The 19,804-nt window shown below is 36.4% G+C and overlaps 1 protein-coding gene across 1 annotated transcript; it reads right to left on the reverse strand.

Moving 5' to 3' along the window:
* Nucleotides 1-805: 805 nt before the first annotated feature.
* Nucleotides 806-16,354, reverse strand: ptgs1 (prostaglandin-endoperoxide synthase 1). The gene is made up of 11 exons (XM_088076494.1): nucleotides 16,110-16,354; nucleotides 15,925-16,005; nucleotides 13,087-13,203; nucleotides 11,987-12,127; nucleotides 9,885-10,028; nucleotides 9,630-9,811; nucleotides 8,895-8,978; nucleotides 7,426-7,672; nucleotides 6,548-6,834; nucleotides 4,776-4,923; nucleotides 806-3,486 (listed from the first exon to the last, which is right to left on the reverse strand). The coding sequence occupies exons 1-11, from the start codon at nucleotides 16,114-16,116 to the stop codon at nucleotides 3,137-3,139; spliced, it is 1,788 nt and encodes a 595-aa protein (XP_087932620.1). The 5' UTR covers nucleotides 16,117-16,354; the 3' UTR covers nucleotides 806-3,136.
* Nucleotides 16,355-19,804: the final 3,450 nt, after the last annotated feature.

Genomic DNA, 19,804 nt, shown 5'->3' on the forward strand with positions numbered 1-19,804 from the left:
TGTATTTTTTAAATGAATATATTATTTAATGTTTTTTACATTTTGTATGTTTTTGCATACTCTCTTGCTTAGTCTTATTATATTTTATCAGTTAATTAATTAATTTATTTGAAAATTATTTATGGAAGAAATTATGCCTCAGAGTTGTTTATTTGAAAGGGAAAAAGCATATTAATAAAAAAATCAATGTAAAATATAAATATATATGGTTGTGATAGCAAGAGTGCTAATTTACATCGATTGTTCCTTGGCAGAGAGCATGCACTATACCGGGACTCTGAAACCAAAGCAGCTAAATGGAATTCAGCCATCATTACTTCCATTATTTACATGTGTATTTCTTATGTCGAAATGTTTTCCTTGGAAAGGCCTAAAAACACAGGCTGAAGATCCTGTTTTTGTTGCCATCTAGTGGCTGAAATGTTCAAATCTGCACAGTGCTGCTACAGTGAGCAAGTGCAGCGATCTCACACACACACACACAATGCAACAACCTTAAAAATGTGACCCACCGAGGTCAGTGCAGTCATACTGTTCTGCCACCAAAGACACCAGTGTTTCAGTGCATCATACATTAAACATTGAGAAGTGTCTTTACAAAAATAAAGGGACAGTAGTAAAAGCTTAACTCCTTGTTTAGCTACACTGTAAAAATCTGACAAGGTGATTTCACTTCAAAAGCGATTGCCTTAATAAATGTAATCTGAATTTATGTTAACCTTCTAAATCTAATTCTTCAGTGTACATTTAATGAATTTATATTTACTCACTTTTGTGAAATTATTACAACTTGCAAATGACAACGTAAATTAAATCAATCTTTTTAATGTTTAGCTTCAGTAAACCCAGTATACTGTGCTATATTCTGTCTGATGCATACCAGTCAGTCATATTTGTATTTTCTTAAACATGTTAAGAAAACCAAACTCGCAGATCAACTAACTTCATTACTGGAAAAATCCTCTTTGACATGATCACTTGTCACTTGCAACAACTTCACAAAATTAAGTAAGTACATCTAAATTTCAAGCAAACTTAATAGATATGAAGTAAACACAAACTGTACAGTACATTATGTTCAGCATGAGGAGGGGGGCACCATTACACTGCAGTTTTTGTGTTTCGCTCTACCCAGTGCACATTACTGATAAGTAACAACTAAATTTAGTCACGATGAAACAGAGAAGTAACCCTGTCTGCCCTCTTGACACATCAGTAAAACCGCAGGAGCCTGATGTGAGATCACTTTTCTCACTTATAAAGGTTGATATGCCTCCCTCTGCATCCTGTCAGCCCGTCAGTGTGACAAATCAATCCTTTTAACCCTTTAGTGCTGTGTGTGCGCGCTTTTCTTAATTCAAATTATGAAGAAACTTACGCAACATCTGCACAAAATGTAAGAAGACCAGTTTATAGTTGGTAGCCGTGTTGGCAGCTGTGTGAGGCTGTGCAGCTGTTATGTTCATCATTTAGTTTATGCTAAAATTTGATGGTTAGATTTCAAATATAATGCGAATCCATCCAATAGTTTTTGAGATATTTCACAAAAATACATAAATGTCAACCTCATGGACAAAAAGTCTCCACAGTTAGTCTGTTCTTATGCAGTGTTTGCATGCACGCCTACAGAAAATAATTCACCACAATACACATGTAACCCATGTACTTACGATCACGTGACCAATGCACTGATATGAGCAGGAGGGACGTAGAATGACAGACGTTTAACCCTTTGACACCTGAGCAAATTGACTTGATATCTTTCAAAAATATGGCAAGAGAGCAATCAGACAATGAAAAAAGAAAGACCCAAAATAAATAAATAAATAGTGAAAAGCACAAGAACTTAACTGACAATTAGCTCAAGAAAGAAAGGAAGAAAGTTAAAAAGAAACATGGAAATTACCTGGAAAAGGTCCTTAAATTACATTAATTTTGCAACATATGTGTATATATTTATGATCATCATGAGTTTTTCCCCAGCTTCTTTTCTTTTCTTCTTCTTTTTTTTCCCTGCACATATATCCCAAGCTTTTATAAAATCATTTTCAAAATCTACTGATGTTTTGCAGTTTGTGGAATATTTCTTATGAAGTTGCTCATTGCCTATTTTGCCGGTGTTTTTGACAGAAATCGCACCAATTCCCTCTGGTTTCATGGTTTAAACGCTTGTGAAAGACGTCTGAATGCAGCACAAAAAAAGTGATATCACTAAAGGTGTCGGACGGTTCAAACAGTAATTATTGTGTATTTTGTAATACTACTTTGTGCTGTTATTACATAAACATTAATATATGGTGTGACACAAAGTCAAATCAAATGCTCAAGTGCATTTAAAGGCTTCCATTGTTATATTTTAATAAGAATTTTTATTATGAAAAAAGCAACACACAGGTTTCAGCCATTTCAACCAACACAACCAAGAGTTAGCAGGTGGGAAGCCAGTGCGGGATGCAGTCCACTCTCTGATTCACTATCTTCTTTCAACAAGTAATTTCTATAGAAATGTAAGGTATTTCATATATGTTTGTGTGTGTGTGTGTGTGTGTGTGTGTGTGTGTGTGTGTGTGTGTTGGTAGTTATGTGAGTCTGTGTGTGTAAATATTTAAGTGTATGTTTATATGTTATTATTATGTTATATGAAGCTATTCATTGAGAATAGATTATCATCCATGTTTGTTATTGCCATTGTGTTTTATTTTTTAGCTTTTTTTGTTTGTTTTACATGTTTGGAAAATCTATCCATCTCTCTATCTCTCTATCTCTCTATCTGTCTATCTATCCATCCATCCATCCATCCATAACACAACAAAAAGCAGATCAAGCTATTCATACTAACTGATATCATTAGCAAACTAAAATATACTTGTGAGCTCCAGATGAATTTTCTTGCTCTGTAAATTATGGAATTTGTAAAGTGTATTTGAGGGAGGTAGTCCTGCTTTAATTTCAAGTACGTCCTTCACTGTGAGCTTGATTAAATATTCAGAATTATGAGAAAAGAGAAGATCATTAAAATGACTCTGCTCCTAAAATCTGGTCTTAATGGGATTACGGCAAATCTTTACCACACACTGACATGGGAGTCAGTATTAAAACCGATTAATGAAATCACAGATCACCTGGTGAATATTCATTAAAGTTCGGTAGATGGTTTCCTTGGTTTCGCCTCCTCCTCATTTCGGGGAACATGGAAGTCCACGTATGGACACCACTTGGTGTTGAGGCACACCAGTTTCTTCAAAGTGGACGTTTTGATGATATTGAAACCCGACTCTCCTCCGAAGGTGCTGGGCTTCCAGTACTCGGGAGAGCAGATGGGGTTCCCCATTAGGCCTTTCAGGGAGAACGGAGCGCCCATCTCCACCATGCTCTCCCCAAATAGGCGGTTAGGCCGCGTTTTCTCCAGCATGACGCCGGGGTAGAACTCCAGAGCATCAATGTCACCATAGAGCTCCTCTAAACCTCTGGCCATTTCTACGTCATCTGTTTGAAAAAGAGAAACTAGCTGCTATTTACCACAGTATGCTTTTAAACAACTATTTCTTTTATACTGCATGTACTACAGCAAAAAAAGAAAGTAAGGTACAAGACAGAACATTCATTGCAAGGTTTCATCTTAATAAAACAGCTAAGAAGGGCATCACATTGAGTGTTTTTTAAGGTCTAAAATCAATAATCAGGGAATGAAAATGCTACCTGTACAATTATTGATGATCCAAAAGATTAAAAAAAAGAGAAACAGCAAATGGAAATTACCATAATAATGTTTTCATTCAGGCATTAAGACAAGAAGACTTCTTTAGCCTTCTCCCCTTATATAAATTTCATTAAATATGGAATATTTACCCTTAATTATAAATGTAAGTTTTTCATGGCAAACGGAGTGTGACAGACCAGGTTTATAAGTTCAGTCTGGTGGGAGATTTACAGGATTTGGCTGTGGTGTGTTTTGCTTAAATAGTCCTTTTCTTATCTGCTTGCTTTATTTACGAAGTAACAAAAAATACAAAGTTTGGGGCATACAATTAACTCTACACCTGTGGCGTGTGACAGGATACCCAAAACCTCTTTGCAAAAGCTTTAATATTTGGGCACTCATTAAAGTAATAAAACAGTGTTCCCTTTTTACCATACTATTACTTTCATTATGTCAGACCACAGACTGAGTATTTGAAATATGTAACAGTTACAACATTAAACTACAAACCGCTCTAGCACCAGTTTCCCCCTGAAGTTTGAATGAAGTGGCTGAGTAAAAGTACATCTATGCCACCTTGTCTTGCAGACACTGTGACCTGACAAAAAATGGAAGGAGGGATTACGAAATATGAGAAAAATTAGAAGCAACTTTCCTTTTTGAACTTCTGCAGAAGTTCTCAAGAAATCAGAAGAAAGCTGCGCAGTGACGCTGTGGTAGTTTAAAAGTTTAATTTTGGCTCCACCGGGCAAAGAATCCCAAAATACCACTTGAGCTTATTGTAATTCAAGTAGATAAAGAAATAGACTTATGCACCTCTGCACAGCTCTGTTTTCAGGCTCCCAATGTTCTGCAATCATACTTTTATTTTTCTTTTGAAGACAGAAAGAAAAATGTGTGCATGTTGTCAAACAAATTGCTAATGCAGGAGCCTTAAAATACCAGATGTGATGTTAATCCATCTTAAATAAACTTGAAATCACAATTGCAAATGCTATAATATCCTTTTAAAATGTGAAAGTAAAGACATGTGAGCCTGCAAGAAAGTTTTAGTTACAACATTATTTCTGCTTACCTGTAAACTCATAAAAAGAGGTGTATGGCTTCAGGTTAAACTTCTTCCTGTATTCATTAAAGGGCTGCACACGAGTTGCTCGAGACTCTCTGATGACCATTTCTGCCACTCTGAGCACAATTTCATGAGAGTTTTGACCTCCACCGATCTGAAACATTGACAGAAGAGTTATTCACATGTTACTTTAATGAACCATTAACATTAATATCGACAAACACTTGGTGATCAACAGTGTGCATCTTAATTCTCAGCAAACAGAGATAATGCTTTGCAGGCACAAGATGCCGTGGATAAGCTCATAAACAAGGTTATCTTGATTTTAGGAAGTGGTTGTGAGGGGAAGTCTGCTTTCAAGTGTATTAATTAGGAAAGTGGTTTAGTGGTTATAAATGCATGTTGTTCTATCATCGCTCCGGTCTGCATGACACAGTTGCTACTGTTGTTTGATTTTTTATATTTTCCTGAGCAGAGGAGTCATGCAAGTGTTTCTCACGAGTGAAGCGCTTTCGCTCAATCTCTCTGCTTATGTCTATAATCTTTGGGACAAGTTAAGCAACTCTGAAATGTCATCATTTTGCATGCAAGTGGAACTTGTTCTGATGTACTTTTAATATTTATTTTCACTTAAAATAAGATAAACCACATTTAAAAACAATGTTTTAACTATTAGAGATAAAATCTTTATGATGCAACCACTTCAGACAAGAGTAAAACAACTTCCTTAACAGCACTTCCTGTCATATATCTATCGATATATCTTCATATATCTATGTGTCTACTATGGCAAATGGCTGATGAGTGTGAAAAAGTAACACTATCATCACTGATTTATCCACCTTTAAGTGTTAAATGTTAATTTTGCAATTTTCTTAATCACACACAAGTCATAAACTTGTAGTGGTGGAAGAAGCATTCAGATGCTTTACTTAAGTCAACAGTTTATATACTGTATACTCCAGTATAATTTAAAATACTACATTAAAAATTATAAAGCATCATCTGCAAAGACTACTTTAACTATTGAAAGTGTTTGATCTGCAGACAAATGGCCCATGACTGACATGTTATTATGAATTACTGTGTTAAATTAAATTGTTAATACTGATGCATCATTGTTGTAACTAGTTTTAAAGACTTTACTTTACAGTTGGAGAATTTAGTCAAGTGGTTTTAAACATAGGAGCTGTGACCCTCCAAAGGGACAAAAGTAAAAATTTGGGGGGGTCATGCATTTATTAATGGAACAGGCAAGAAGGAGTGTATTGTATATATTTTTTAATTTACTTTTCTCTAACCTTTTTTTTGTTAACTTCAAATCTTTGTGGTCAAACAGTTATTTAAATACAACCATCTGAAAAGTTCAGAGGGAGATCGCTCAATCAACTCAAAGATCTGAACATGAGATGACGGGCCGCAACTGCCTCTCTGTATGCAAACACGTTGGAAACACCTGGTTAAATATTTAACATTTTATAAGAAGATCACATGTTTTGTATATTCAGTTTTAATTTGAAAAGTACCACGTAACTGTAGCTGGGACATAAATTGATTGGGTAAAAAGTACATTTTTTGCTTTTAAAATGTAGTGAGACAGAACTATAAAGTGACATTTAAAGGACTCCAGTAAAGTAAAAGTATCTAAAAAGTGTACCTAAGTGCAGTAACTGACGACTGTAAACTTCGCATCTAAAAAAGCAGCTTCACAGACGAACTGTAGCCCCACTTTAAACACTAAACCTGCATAACTCAGTTAGCAGACGGTACTTATCCACCTGTCCTGCAGGCTGTCGGGAGAAGGCATCCACCAGTTTCTCCACCCCATAGTGCATAAGGAGGGAGGTGTTGTGCATGAACTGGGAGTACTGGATTTCATCTCCGTCGATGAGGAAGCTGTCTGGCATCAGTGGGTGCCAGTGGTAGAGGTGGCCGAACTCCAGAGCGATGCGGTTGCTGTACTGGAAACGTGCATTAAAGAGCAGGCTGGGATCGAACTTCAGGCTCAGGTGGTAACCACTGAGGTGCTGCACGTACTCCTCGATTATTATGTTGATGATCTCTCCTAGAGGACAAAATTTAAAAAATCTCTTAATATTACGCACTGAGAAAAACTTTATCAATAAACATTTAAAGAAGCGTGAATTTGAAATCTTAATATGTTTAAACAATTAGAGCTGCAACAATTTCAGGGCAGCTAATGTATGTTCATGATAAACAAATTATGTAAATCATTTTTTAAGCAAAAATGCTAAAAAATGATGAATGATTAAATGTCCCAGTAAAGCACAATATAAAACAGATGCACAAATGTTATGTATATATTTCAGTGGCTCTTCTGAAAAAAACAATTAAGTTGCTAGATCATTAATTTGGTGGGTAGGTGGTGTAATATCATAATTATTTTTGTGATTAAGCAGTACTATACTGAATATACTCCAATTACTGCCAAAAGAGATTGATACTTTTACTTTTACTGCTGAGCGGGACTGCTTTTAATCAGGTTTCGTTGTGTGCTGCTATGATGCTCTATGTGCCTGTTTATTGTATTTTTATATTGTTTTGAACCACCAACTGCAGATCTAATTTCTTTTTGAGCTCTGAACTGAACTGAACTGTTTTAGATAAACTGTAAACTTTCTCCTGAGCTGCTCACCAATGATGATGAGTCTGGTGGTCTGGAAGAGCTGCTCATCGTCCCAGGTGGGATGTTCTGCCTTCAGGACGTCACAGACTCTGTTGTGCTCTCTCAGCCATATGGTGGCGTACATGGTGAGGCCCGGCAGGAGGCCAAACAACTCCTGACCCGTGACCAGACGCCTCTCTGGAGGGACTCTCTCAGGATACACCATGTGAACAGGGACCTCAGATACTGACGGAGGGTACATCTCACCATTTATCAACTGAAAACAAACAAAGACAGTAATCCACACATGAAAAAGTATTTTGAGGATTTGATTCTGAGCTGTTTTAACTTTTGTTTATCCAATTTCTCTATCAGTTTTTGCCAAAGTCAGCTTTGTTGTGCACAGGTCATTGCAGTCTATGAGACGACGTCCTCAAGCAGAGTGGGTTTTAGATAATAGTTTGAGGAAGTTCCTCCTCAAAGCCTGATCACAAGGATGTCAAAGCGACAGTTAAGCGCTGTTTAAGTGAGTGATAGGACCGTCTCTATCTAGCCACTTTATCACTTCATCTCTATCACTGCTACCAGGAAAACACACCATTACATTCTCAGAAGTAACCAAAAAGCTTGACACAGGTTTGGGTGTTAATTTCTTACACAAAAACTGTGACTACGTATGAAGAGCGGGTCATCCACTGATCGCAGTGCCGGTGGTTCAGTTTCCTCCAGTCTGCACAGCAAGATACTGAACCCAAAACTGCTCCCAATGGATATTTGTGTGTGAGTGTGTCTGAATAATTAAATAAAAGCTGTGTTGCAGGTTACACCTTGTGTGATGGTGTCAGACACCAGTGTGTGGATGTGTGTGTGAAGGGGTGAATGTAACTTGTGGTGTGAAAGCACTTTGAGTGGTCAAACAATTAGGAAAGTGCTACACAAGAGCAAATCCATTTAATGTTTGTCAAGAACCTTTTTTCTAAGATTAAGACAAAACCGAGTTGGCACAGGCATCATTAAAAACTAACTGTGACTATTTCAACATGCAGTTTTGTTGACGAAAAATACGTAATTGTGGAAAAATTTGTACATATCACACACAGTGATGAGCCAGTGATCTGTGCCCGTTCATTTTAAAAGGCTGCGATCAAGTGACCAATGCACCAACGGGAGCAAACAAAAGCAGCTACGTGCTGTTTAGTTAGGAGGCAGCGTGGAGCGGTGGACAGATCTCTCCGGACTTTCCCCAGGACGCTACTGTTCAGTACAGTATGACCTTTGAGTCATTTTAAGGTACATTCTCATTTTGTTTCTTTTCCTTAACCTAACATCCATAGCTTTGTGTTCATTTAGCAACTTTATGTCTTTTAATAATATTCGTGGGCTGTGCATTTGTAGGATATCATACAGACTGTTGTATGACGACACCTTGCGTTCTTTTTGACGAGGAGGGACTGAATCCAGTCTAGTGATTAAATGTTCAAACGGCTGCCAATAATTACCTGATATTTCAGTTTTCCATCTTTATGAAGCCGGAGTTGAAGCTGTCGCGCAAGGTTTTCTCCGTAAATATTACCTGCATCTACCTGAGCGAGTAAGAGAAAAATACATACATTTATAAATACATTTTTAAAAAAATCATATTCACAACCAACAGTTTGTGACAGAAATGTACATAATGATTAACCCTATGAAACCTAAGCAAATTGGTTTGATTTCTTTATGAAAGAAAAAAAAACATGGGGGAAAAAGGCAATGACCAATTTGGCAAGAAATGTTCCACATTTTATAAGAAACTAGTAAAAGGTGACAAGAAAATGACCTTAAAATTTGTTTAAAATGGTGTTGGGTTATTAGAAATTTATCAGAAAAATAGAGAAAAATTCCATAACTATATTTTTAATTATAGCAATTTAATATTTAAAATTGTTACAGAATAAGATATATAAACACATATTTTTTAATTGTCTGCACTTTCTTCAGGTCATTTTCTTGTTTTGTTCTGGGTTTTTTTCTAAATCTTATTTTTTCCTTATTTATATCTGTTTATATAGTTATTTATTTATTTTTTATTTTATTTTCACGTAATATACTTGCCATTTATTTTTGCTAATCTAACTCCAAACAACAACATCAAACCAATCTGGTCAGGTTTAAAAGGATTAACTCTTTGGTTTTATTATTCAACATTAATTCAATTCTGTGCGTAGCTGATGGATGAAGGGTCAGTGTCTCACCCCGTGTCCTAAAGCCTTGGTGAAGCCCCACTGAACTTCTTGGTTTGTCTTGAAGAACTGGTGGGTGAAGTGTTGAGCCATGAAGGCAAACATCAGATTGGTTCCCTGAGGGTCCGGCCTGAATTTCTTTCTCCTAAAAAACCTCTCAGCCAACACTTTGGGATCAGGAAGAAGCGGTTTACCTGCAGAGAAAAAGAAACATTTAAAGATTTGCTCAGGAGCACGGTCGTCTGTGGACAGTTGTGCTGGTCTCACCTTTAGTCCCCATCGGCAGAGGACAGTCCTCAGGGACAGGAGGGAGGAGACGAGTGTAGTAGGAGATGTTGTAGTAGGACTCCCAGCTGAGGTATCCGTATTTGGTATTGTAGGTCGGAGGGCTTGGAATAAGGTCGCTTCTGACTTCACGAGATGTCGACAATACATAGTTTACAATGACTTTCTTTTTTTTAAAATATTTTCACTGTTTTCTGGTTAATTGAAACAAATAAACTGTCATGTCTGGACACTCGACTGATCCCTGTGTATAGCCTGATGTGTTTTAGGCGGGTGATATATTACATTATTTACATTATTTTGTCAACAGACACCATGAAAAGACTGTTTCTACTATCATGCTATTATCTACAAATACTGATAAAGCTTTTTTTTCTGTTCCTTCATTGTTATTTAAAAACTATCAAAACTAGGACTGTCAGCATTAACGCGGTAATTGCAATATCATTAAGGTTCGTAAATGTAGTGGGTTTTTTTTCTAAATTTCGTTAATAAACGGCTGACATTTCTGTCTTTAAGCGACTGCAGCAGGCTGAGTTTTGAAGCTACAGTGATGATACTGATGTCATCTGAAACTAGAAGACCTGACAAAGCTGGCGTGACATGATTTCTTCTTTTCCGTCTTTCTTTTTGTTGTTGTTCGAAATAAACAAACAAACAAACACGGTACCGACCATGTCATCTCAGTTAGGGGGCGGAATAAAGTTAAGCTAAAGTTTGGTGATGGAAAAACGGCATAGCCATTTCACAGGGGTCCCTTGACCTCTGACCCCAAAATATCTGAATGAAAATGGGTTTTTTGGGTACCCACGAGTCTCCCCTTTACATACTTGCTCACTTTATGCTTGTCCCGTGTAATATTTTTGTTGTTATTTGATTCCTAATCAAGACAATGGTAAGAATTGCTTCACCTTGTTAATGTGGATTTCATTACTGTTTTGAAATGTAAAATAACAGACGTATAAACATGCCAATAAAAATGCAATGATACAAAATCAATTATAGAAATTATGCAACTAATCATGATTTTAAAAAGTAATCATTGGACAGCCCTAATTAAAAGATATCCATTAGCCACATCTTTGTATTAACATGAACCTGGAAACTACTGTTTTTTTCTACTAAGTCTACAAACACCATCCTGCAGCTGTGAATACTCGCTACCAAACCAAATCAATCCGCAGCTGAAACAAATAAGATGATATTAAATAACATAAAAAAGAACTACAGCAAAAAGAACTATATAAATATTAAAAAACAAGATGCAACATCAGAAATAGAAATAGGAAATGAGAGCAAGAAAAAAACAAACAATAGAGCAAAAAGAAAAGTGTAAACAGAAAAAAAAACAAGATGCAAAACTCAACAGTAAAAAATGTATACAACAATTGCACATGGAAAATACAGTATTTACTCCTGTTAATAATGTCTGATAAAAACAACACAGCCCAGCTAATTAAAGAAACAATGTAATTTTTTGCAAATAAAACTATATATTTGTGTCCTGTTTTTACAAATAAATTAAATTAAAAGAAGGCCCAAACGGGCTTTAGGGTTAACCACAGAGAGATGGACTAATATGTCTTTACTTTTCATGGGATTTGTTGATAATCAAAAATGCATATAATCACACCACGTTTGACCTTAATCTCTGTCCTTGAGTGATCGAACAGCCCAAAGTTAAGAGATGCAACTCTGAAAATATTAAGCAAAGTAACTTAGTTCCTTTTTTATGGGTTCAAATAAACTTTTGATCTCTAAAAACCTCTAGTGCACTCTAAAACTTTTTTTTTTAGATAGATAGCTGCATCCTTTGTGTGGATATCTCACTTCCTTTTTTATGATATCAGCAGTGCATCTCACATTAAGTAATACAGCAATACATTTTAAATTCGCTCTGGTTTCGGCCCGCTATACAGCTTTCACTCAGCACATCAGTTGTGCTACAGTCATAGCAAGTGGGAATTTTGGACACTTGTCAATGTCTTATGTATTTCAAAATTTCAGTGTGATTTAAGTGGCATATTTGCTGAATTTAGGATTAGTAATTTAAAAACAGCCTTCAGTTTAAGCTTTTCACCTACCTGTCAGCACTAATCTCATGAACGTGTCTCGCAGGAAAGAGCTGTTGACGACGTCCCAAAACCACTGGAAGTGTGTGAGGATGAAGTGAACCATCGTGGGGCTCGGCTTCACCATGAGACGAAGTCTGGTCCAGAGCTCCGCTACAAACAGAGATCAGCAATTATTATTCTTTAAAAAAGCATGACCTGTGAGGGTTGTGACAAAAGTGAATAAATAATTTATTGGAGTGAATTAGAGCTTGTTAATTGTTTTAAATATCTGGGTATTTTGATTGATGACTTCCTTATTTTTAAGCCATATGTACAGTACCTGATAAAAAAAATTAAATATTGTTATATCAAATATTCAATATTATATTTTCTTAAATAAGTTTTTCTTTCTTTTCTTTTTGACTTGTACATATGAGGAAATTCTTGGACTTGCTACCTATTTGACTTTACCACACAGAAAAGAGTCAGACACTGTTCTCAGTTCTTCGTTATGCATTTTGTTCCAAGTACGAAAATTGCCAAAAGGGCATTAATGTATTCTGCACTCTCCGTATGAATCTCAATGTGTTAAATTCCTTTAAATTCACATTAAAGAATTTGAGATAGATCCCTTAAGATGCTAAAGCTTTTAATTTACCTCCTTACCAAACTAACTATTTCAAACTTCTCTTTTGAGTTTTGAGTTCCTTTTACCTCACTTCCTTTTTATTTTATCTCCTTCTGTGTTTTCTGTTGGTAACCATGTTTTTATTTATTTTGCTGCTTTTTTTTCTTGGGAGGACAGTCTCTTAATGCAAAACTTTTATGTAAGTGCCAGAGAGTGCTTACTTTGGTTTCTTTCTTTAAAACATCTCTGGATTCTGTTACATTAAGATGAAAATGAACTCCAGGAATTAAAACTTGAGAGTTTGAGCTCTTCTGATGATGTTTTCATCACTGTGCACTTACTGTGTAATGATGCCAAAAAAACAGGACCATTAAAGTGCACAAGGTTAGTGTTAGTGTGTGGGTTTAGAGTTGACCAGCCTGTCACTGTGTATTTTAAATGAGCCCATACCCACATGCCGACATGCAGATTTATGTCGAAATGCTTAATTTTTTGTACTCACGAACAGTGCAGTTGTCTCCGTAGAAGCCAGTACGAGTACAGTCACATTCATAGCGATCTGCACCGAATCTCACACACACTCCTGAGTTCTGACAAGGGTAGTAACAACAGGGATTCACTGCAAACAAGAAAAAATAATATCATCTTACTTTCTATAAATGAATAATCAATGGACTGTAGCACCTGCTGCACTAAATGGCTGATAGTTCAGATGGTAAAATGAATCAGAATAAAACTGAAACCAAAGACAAACACGGAAAACCTGAAAGTTTTGAATTTATATACGTATAATTGTGTGTTTGTATGTCTTCAAACATACATGTCCCATTAGATCATACACTTCTAAAAACATGACCACTACCCCAAAAATGTAACCAGCAGTGGCCTCAATGCAAAAGCACAGAAACTGCCCTGTAGATATAAAAGTAAAAAGGGTTTTGCATTTAGCTTTAACACAGAAACAAAATTAGGGCTCATTGCTTCTGGGGAAAAACCCACCACAACCCCCTCCCCATATCTTTAACACTCTCCGCCGTTGTAATATGACTTCCTGTCCTTCCTGTTGAGTGAGATAAGTGACACTGCAGCGTTTTCTTCCTCATTTAGCTGTGAATGAGAAGACAGACACCGTACACAACTATCAAATCGATTTAGGTTCCTAAAAGGAGAAAGTGTATAAACGCATGAGCTGTTGATGTGATGATGTTGAGCAGGTTTAAGTCCAACAGTCATTATTATACCTGAAGGAAAAGCAACTCATCTGACAAGATTTAGGAAATATAAAAAAGCTTCAGTATACATGTTATTTCTCTCATTTTCTCTCAGGTCTGTCTCGTTTTGTTTTTTCCCCCCACTCCTGCAGGCCGCTGCGCTGCTGTTCTCCATCCATCCACCAGATGCCCTCAGACTCTTTCACCAGTCTCTCATTTCCACCTGCTCACCTGTTTCCACTTTCCTTCCTCAGCCCTGCTGCACAAAACCAGCATATCTTCATTTGCAGAACTTTTTCACAGCAGATGCTTTGAGATTTCTTTGTAAAAAAAAAAAAAAAAAGCACAGGTGTATTCAATAACATTGATGACGGCTGCATTCCACTTAGGAAAGGCCCTGGTACTGTGCACACTGGCTTACTTGGACACTCACTGGAACCGAGCCATCGTTGATGTTGTCAGTTTCATCTGTGTTTTTCCTACTATGACAAGTCAAAATGTCTGCTGTGAAAAAGGTCCATCCCCTGGCTACAGTTACATGCGCACCAATATTCCCCTATTATTGCTAATATGACAATATTCTGAATTTGATCTGGGTCACATAAACAGCATATTCTATTTACATATTCATAATCAAGCCGTTATAAGAATTTAGTATTTTCCGATTACGACGTGGGATATGCCACTATTATTCCGGTTTTAGGAGCATTATTTGGCCATGTATACAACCAATTTGGAATATGACTCTCAAATTGAGTTGTTTGTTTACAGTCGCCTTTGTCCGTTGTCAATGATACGTTGTACACAAACCAACTCACCAAAATTTTGCAAAGCTGTGGTGCAGAGATGCATGCAAAAGAAAATACCGCATTTCTGGTCAGATGGAGAAACACACCTGTCCCTAAAGATTATGAGAGGAATAAGGGCAAAAGCTGGACTATTTTGTGCATGTAAACTTACTCAGCATTGCTACGTGCCTTGATTTTCCTTAAAACTGAAAGTTTAACCTGCACCTGCCAACCTGCCTGTGAGCAAATATGTCTTCACTTCTTCAATAGATTATTGAACTGTTGTGGTCAGTTTGGTTTTTGCATTTTGGTCTCTTTCCTGCTGCCTTGCACTCACCCATCTGACACCTTCATTAAAGACTGGGTGACACACAAAAAAAGTCAATCAGAGGTCAACAGACACACAGACATGGCGTCAGAAATTGTGACCCTACTAAGCCTGTAAACTTAACGGAGCTGTATGTAACATTCACTTGTGTGACCATTATGGGTTTAAACAGGCCTACTGAGCCCAGGAGCCTAAAGGCTCAGGGGGCCCTGACCCAGAACATCTGCGGAAAGTTGCTGATATTAACTTTGCATTTCTGTTCAATAATGTAGCTCCTCCTAACATTTTTTTCTTCTTTAAAAAGAGAAATTGAAAGAATAGCTTAAACATTCACTTTGAAGATGGCTGTGCTCTGTGCAATATGGACCCTTCAGCTCTGGGGGAAGAAACAATCGCATGCAAGCAGACCTTTAACATGATACATCACATTTAACGAAGGTAACATAAAAAAAAGGTATTAAAACCTTCTGAGCAATTTGGTTTTATTTCTTTTATACACATGACTAAAAAGGCAACGAGCAACTTGGAAAGAGATGTCTCAGAAATTGCAAGAAATTTGGAAACTGACAAGGAAATGAACAGAAAATTACTTCATATAAAATTGAGAAATTAGTAGATGTTAATAATAATAAAAATACAATAGAATAAAAAGTCCAGAAAACTCTATTCGTACAATTATGAACACAATTTTTTGATATTTTTACTTTTTTTTTTTTTTAAATTAACATAGCAATTTTTGACTATTTTATCTGTATATTTATTTATTTATTTATTTTTTGCTTAATTACAGGTAATTTTCTTGTAAGTCATGACTAGTAACTTCTTACTTTTTTTTGTTGTTTGATTTTTGTTGATTTTTTTTTACATTATCTCAGGTATTAAAAGGTTAAGCTTTATAATAAAGAAAGAAAAAACTATGCATTATCATAAGATACCCACCTATTATAGTTACTACAACCTCAGACTTCTCAAACTAACAGAAATGTTGAGATGGGAAAAGAAAAACTGCTAACCAACACTTGAGTCACCAGCACACGATGAGCGCTCCAGCAGCAGCAGGTTGATAAGCACAAAGATGGACAAGCTGCTAAAATCTATAAAAACAACAAAAACAACAAAAAAAAGCAGTTGAATATTAAGTTGGTCAAAACCTCACATTTGAACATCAGGTGTTTAATTCAATAATTTGAGAACTTACCTTTCATGATTGTAATTTGCGGATCTTTCTGTGAGGGCTAAAAATTAACTTAAATTTGTCTAAAAAATGTTAGTTCAGCGTGTTATTCAGTGTGTAGAAAGTAACTTAATACACATAGTTTGGTTACTTTCTCCATGACAACACTCTGCTTGTACGGTTTACCCAGCTTTATAACGTCAACTATAGAGAAGGGGCGGTAACACAGTTTCCTCTACTTCCTTAGTTTAGTTTCGTCTGCAAAAAATTTGAAAGAAAGCCTGCTGCAACAAACAAATAAGCATTTTCACTTGATCATTTTTAACCAGAACTGGCGGCAAATTGTTCTCATGATTGTTTTTGAGCCCATCTAATTTGTAAAAAAAAGTTTTGTCTGCAGTTGTTGAACATTATTGATTTTAATGTGTCATTTTTATCATTACAGTGAAAGGAGACATGGAGGGATGCTTCAGGTAGATTTTAAAGTTCTCTATCTCCCCCTGCTGGCAAATTAATGCAACATCCAGGTCCAACTTGTTAGAGTGAGCCCTTTCAATTTTGTATTAACCCTTTAAAACCTGAGCACACTGATTTAATTTCTCTCAAAAACATGGAAAGAACTCAATGAGCAACCTAACAAGACATGGCAAAAAAATAGCAAGAAAGAAGAGAGAAAGTAAGAAATTACAAGAAAATAACCTGAAAATAAGCATACAAAAAAGAGGTTAAAAACAGAAACTAACAAGAAACTGACCCTGCAAAAAAGTGCAGAAATCTAAAAAAAAATACATGCAACATAATTTTAAATATATTTTAAGAATGATTCTAATTTTATTTTTTTCCAGACATTTTTCCCTCTGCTTTTACAATTTTTAAGTAATAGTCCCACTTAAAAAAAAAAATTCTGGTCATTTTCTCAATCTTCATTTAATAAATTTTGTCAATCTGTTGAACATATCTCAACAAGTTGGTCATTGCCTTTTTCCCCCATGTTTTTGAAAGAAATCAGACCAATTTCAAAGAGCTAAGTAGCTTGTTAGAGGTGTCTGAACACAGCACAAGAAACCTGATGTAGAGCCAGATTTTAAAGGGTTAAGGTCAGTAAAAACCTAGGGAGCTCTTGACCCTCAAACATGTCTGAACAAAGTATCCCAGTAAGTCTAGACGGTCTTGAGCAAGATCATAAGACTCAAATTAATTATTTTATTTAACTACAGATTGTTTTTGGAGTTGCATCCTGCAAACGTGATCTTGGTTTTGCAGACACAAAACTTCAAAAACAAAAACATATGCATTCACTAATTAAATATTTGTTGATCTAGTGGTTAATTTAATGGAGACCAGCAGCACTTGGCCTGGATACAGTTTTACTAGAGTTAGATTTATCCATGAATAGATAATGAGAGTACGATCATCACCCAGAGGTCCATTTAGTAGATTATTCTGCCACATTGTATGTGTGCAGTCTCAGAAAATGTACTCATTTTTCGCCAATTCTTCAATTGTTTGAGGGCAGTATTGAGGAAGCTGCAACCACTTGTCTTTGACATTAACGCAGCACATTTATCTTACTCTTCCCAGGAACAAACTTTTAAACTTAAAAATTCCTCCATTTTAAATTATTCCTATTTTGGCCCAAAAACGCACCTGCAGTGACCACCAGTCCATCACAGGAATAACAGAGTCCCTGGTATATCTGATTTGTGTTTTGGGAAGTATAACGGGATAAAGACAGGAACAAAGAGGCCGTCTTCTTTTTAATACGAAGCAAACAATGCGGTTCGGTTGCCAGGTTCTGATCTTTAATACCTTCCCACAGAGACACTATCTGAGCCAAACCTATGTGAGATTTTTGCCTGCTGAAGTAATTTCCTGCATACTGTAGCAATTTTAGGACTAGCTTGTCCACATGGAGATAAGTCAAATCTTGACCAAAAACATGCTCTTAAAAAAACTCACCTCGGCTCTCTCTGAAGATGCAGATTACGTTACTGGATATGTTTTGCACAACAAATTTAGAAAAATAGTTTACTTTGATCACATCAGCTAAATCCTATTTCACAAATAGCTCTAATAAGAAACATAACATTGTCATTCCTAATTAAATATCAGCAGATGATCCATCTCGCCAAACTAAAACCCACAACAGCAGTCGTGAGTTTTCTTTTCCACATCGTCTTTGAGGAGGAGACAATATGATGGTTCACATAAAAACTGTGTGAGCTCAGCTTCTTGTCACTTTGAGACCACATTATATTGTTCTCCAAGTTCATTCAGGATGTGTTATAGGGTGTGTGTGCAGCCCCGAAGCTTTAGGACAAAGAGACGAGCCAGCTGGTCCTATAGGTTCCCAAAACTATTTTGTTAGTCTAACCCAAAAGATTCAGATACATTCATTTTTAATTTTTAGAAATCGTAAGTTATTGTACTCTAAAACTATTGTGACTTCATTTTCTAACATGTTTGAGAGAATCATTTTTGATGTAAAATGTTTTACAGTGTGTGTTGGTGTGTAGAGATGGTGGGTAGGTTTTTTTTTTTTTTCAGAGGTCGGCGAAGGGCTGACACACCCCGCTCAAAGTCTGATTGGCGAGTTCTTGTTGCCTTTGTTGGCTGGATTGGTTCGGTTTAGGCAAGAGGAGTGAGACTGATTAGGGTTTGGAAAATTAATTAATTAATTAATTAATTAATTAAATTAATTAAAATAAATTTTTTAATCCAGAGGACTTTTTTTGACACTCAGAAGTACCTTTTTCATTTTGTATTTATTCTTTGCATTGTACATTTCATTCTCTTTATGTCTCTCAGTCTACATTTTTAAGCTTTTCATCCTCCGGGAATGATTTTACGTGTTTATTTTATTGTTTTTTGATTGGCTATGATAACACCTGGCTGGGAGACAACAGTCAAAAAATGCCATTTTGGCTAATGCTGGCACATTTACAGCGACTTCTATGTGACGGTTTATATGATCATTACATCCACAGCTCATTTAGCAGCTCAGGGATTAACACTGCAGTTCACATTCAGCCGACCACAAAACCCTGGAAGCAACTTTTTGTGTCCCGTATCCAGAGCTACATTCATGGTACTTTTTTTGATTTTCCCCGTGGTCCCTAATTGGTTGAGACAGCATGGCAAAAATAACTAAATCTGGGGCAGAAAATTTTGCACTCAAGAAATGTTGCCAGATTGGGCGATTTTTGGCCAAATGGGGTGGCTTTCTATTGGTAAAAATTAGCCAAAATTTTGGCCTTATTTGTCATAGTGCTGACGTTTTCTTGTTTGTTTGTTTTTTAATAATGGCATATTTTAACCAACCTAACAGCAATGCAGGAACTAGAGGGCTTCTTGAGCAGGCTGGCTAACCACCTGAGGCCCAGCCACTGGCCTCTCGCAACGTCAGATTACGGGATTGTCCGCAGTGATATTCTACATATTCAGAAAATTGGGAAACATTTTATGAGACTAAAATTAATCGGTTCTTGTCTACCGTCGGTCACCTGCAGGCAGGCAGGTATCAGATCTCTGCAGAGAACAAAAACACTGACACACTAACAATATGGTGACACCCTAAACGCCAAATTCTCTCTGAGTGATTCCTGTGACATGGAAATACTTTCAAAATACTGTCAAAAAATGTAAAAACCCAGACAAAATACACGGAGGCGCCGATGCAGCTGCAGCCCCACATGGTGGAAAGTGACATGACGCCACCG

Source organism: Plectropomus leopardus, chromosome 4, assembly GCF_026936395.1.
Source record: "Plectropomus leopardus strain MGB_pleo_1.0 chromosome 4, ASM2693639v1, whole genome shotgun sequence".
Taxonomy (NCBI): domain Eukaryota; kingdom Metazoa; phylum Chordata; class Actinopteri; order Perciformes; family Serranidae; genus Plectropomus; species Plectropomus leopardus.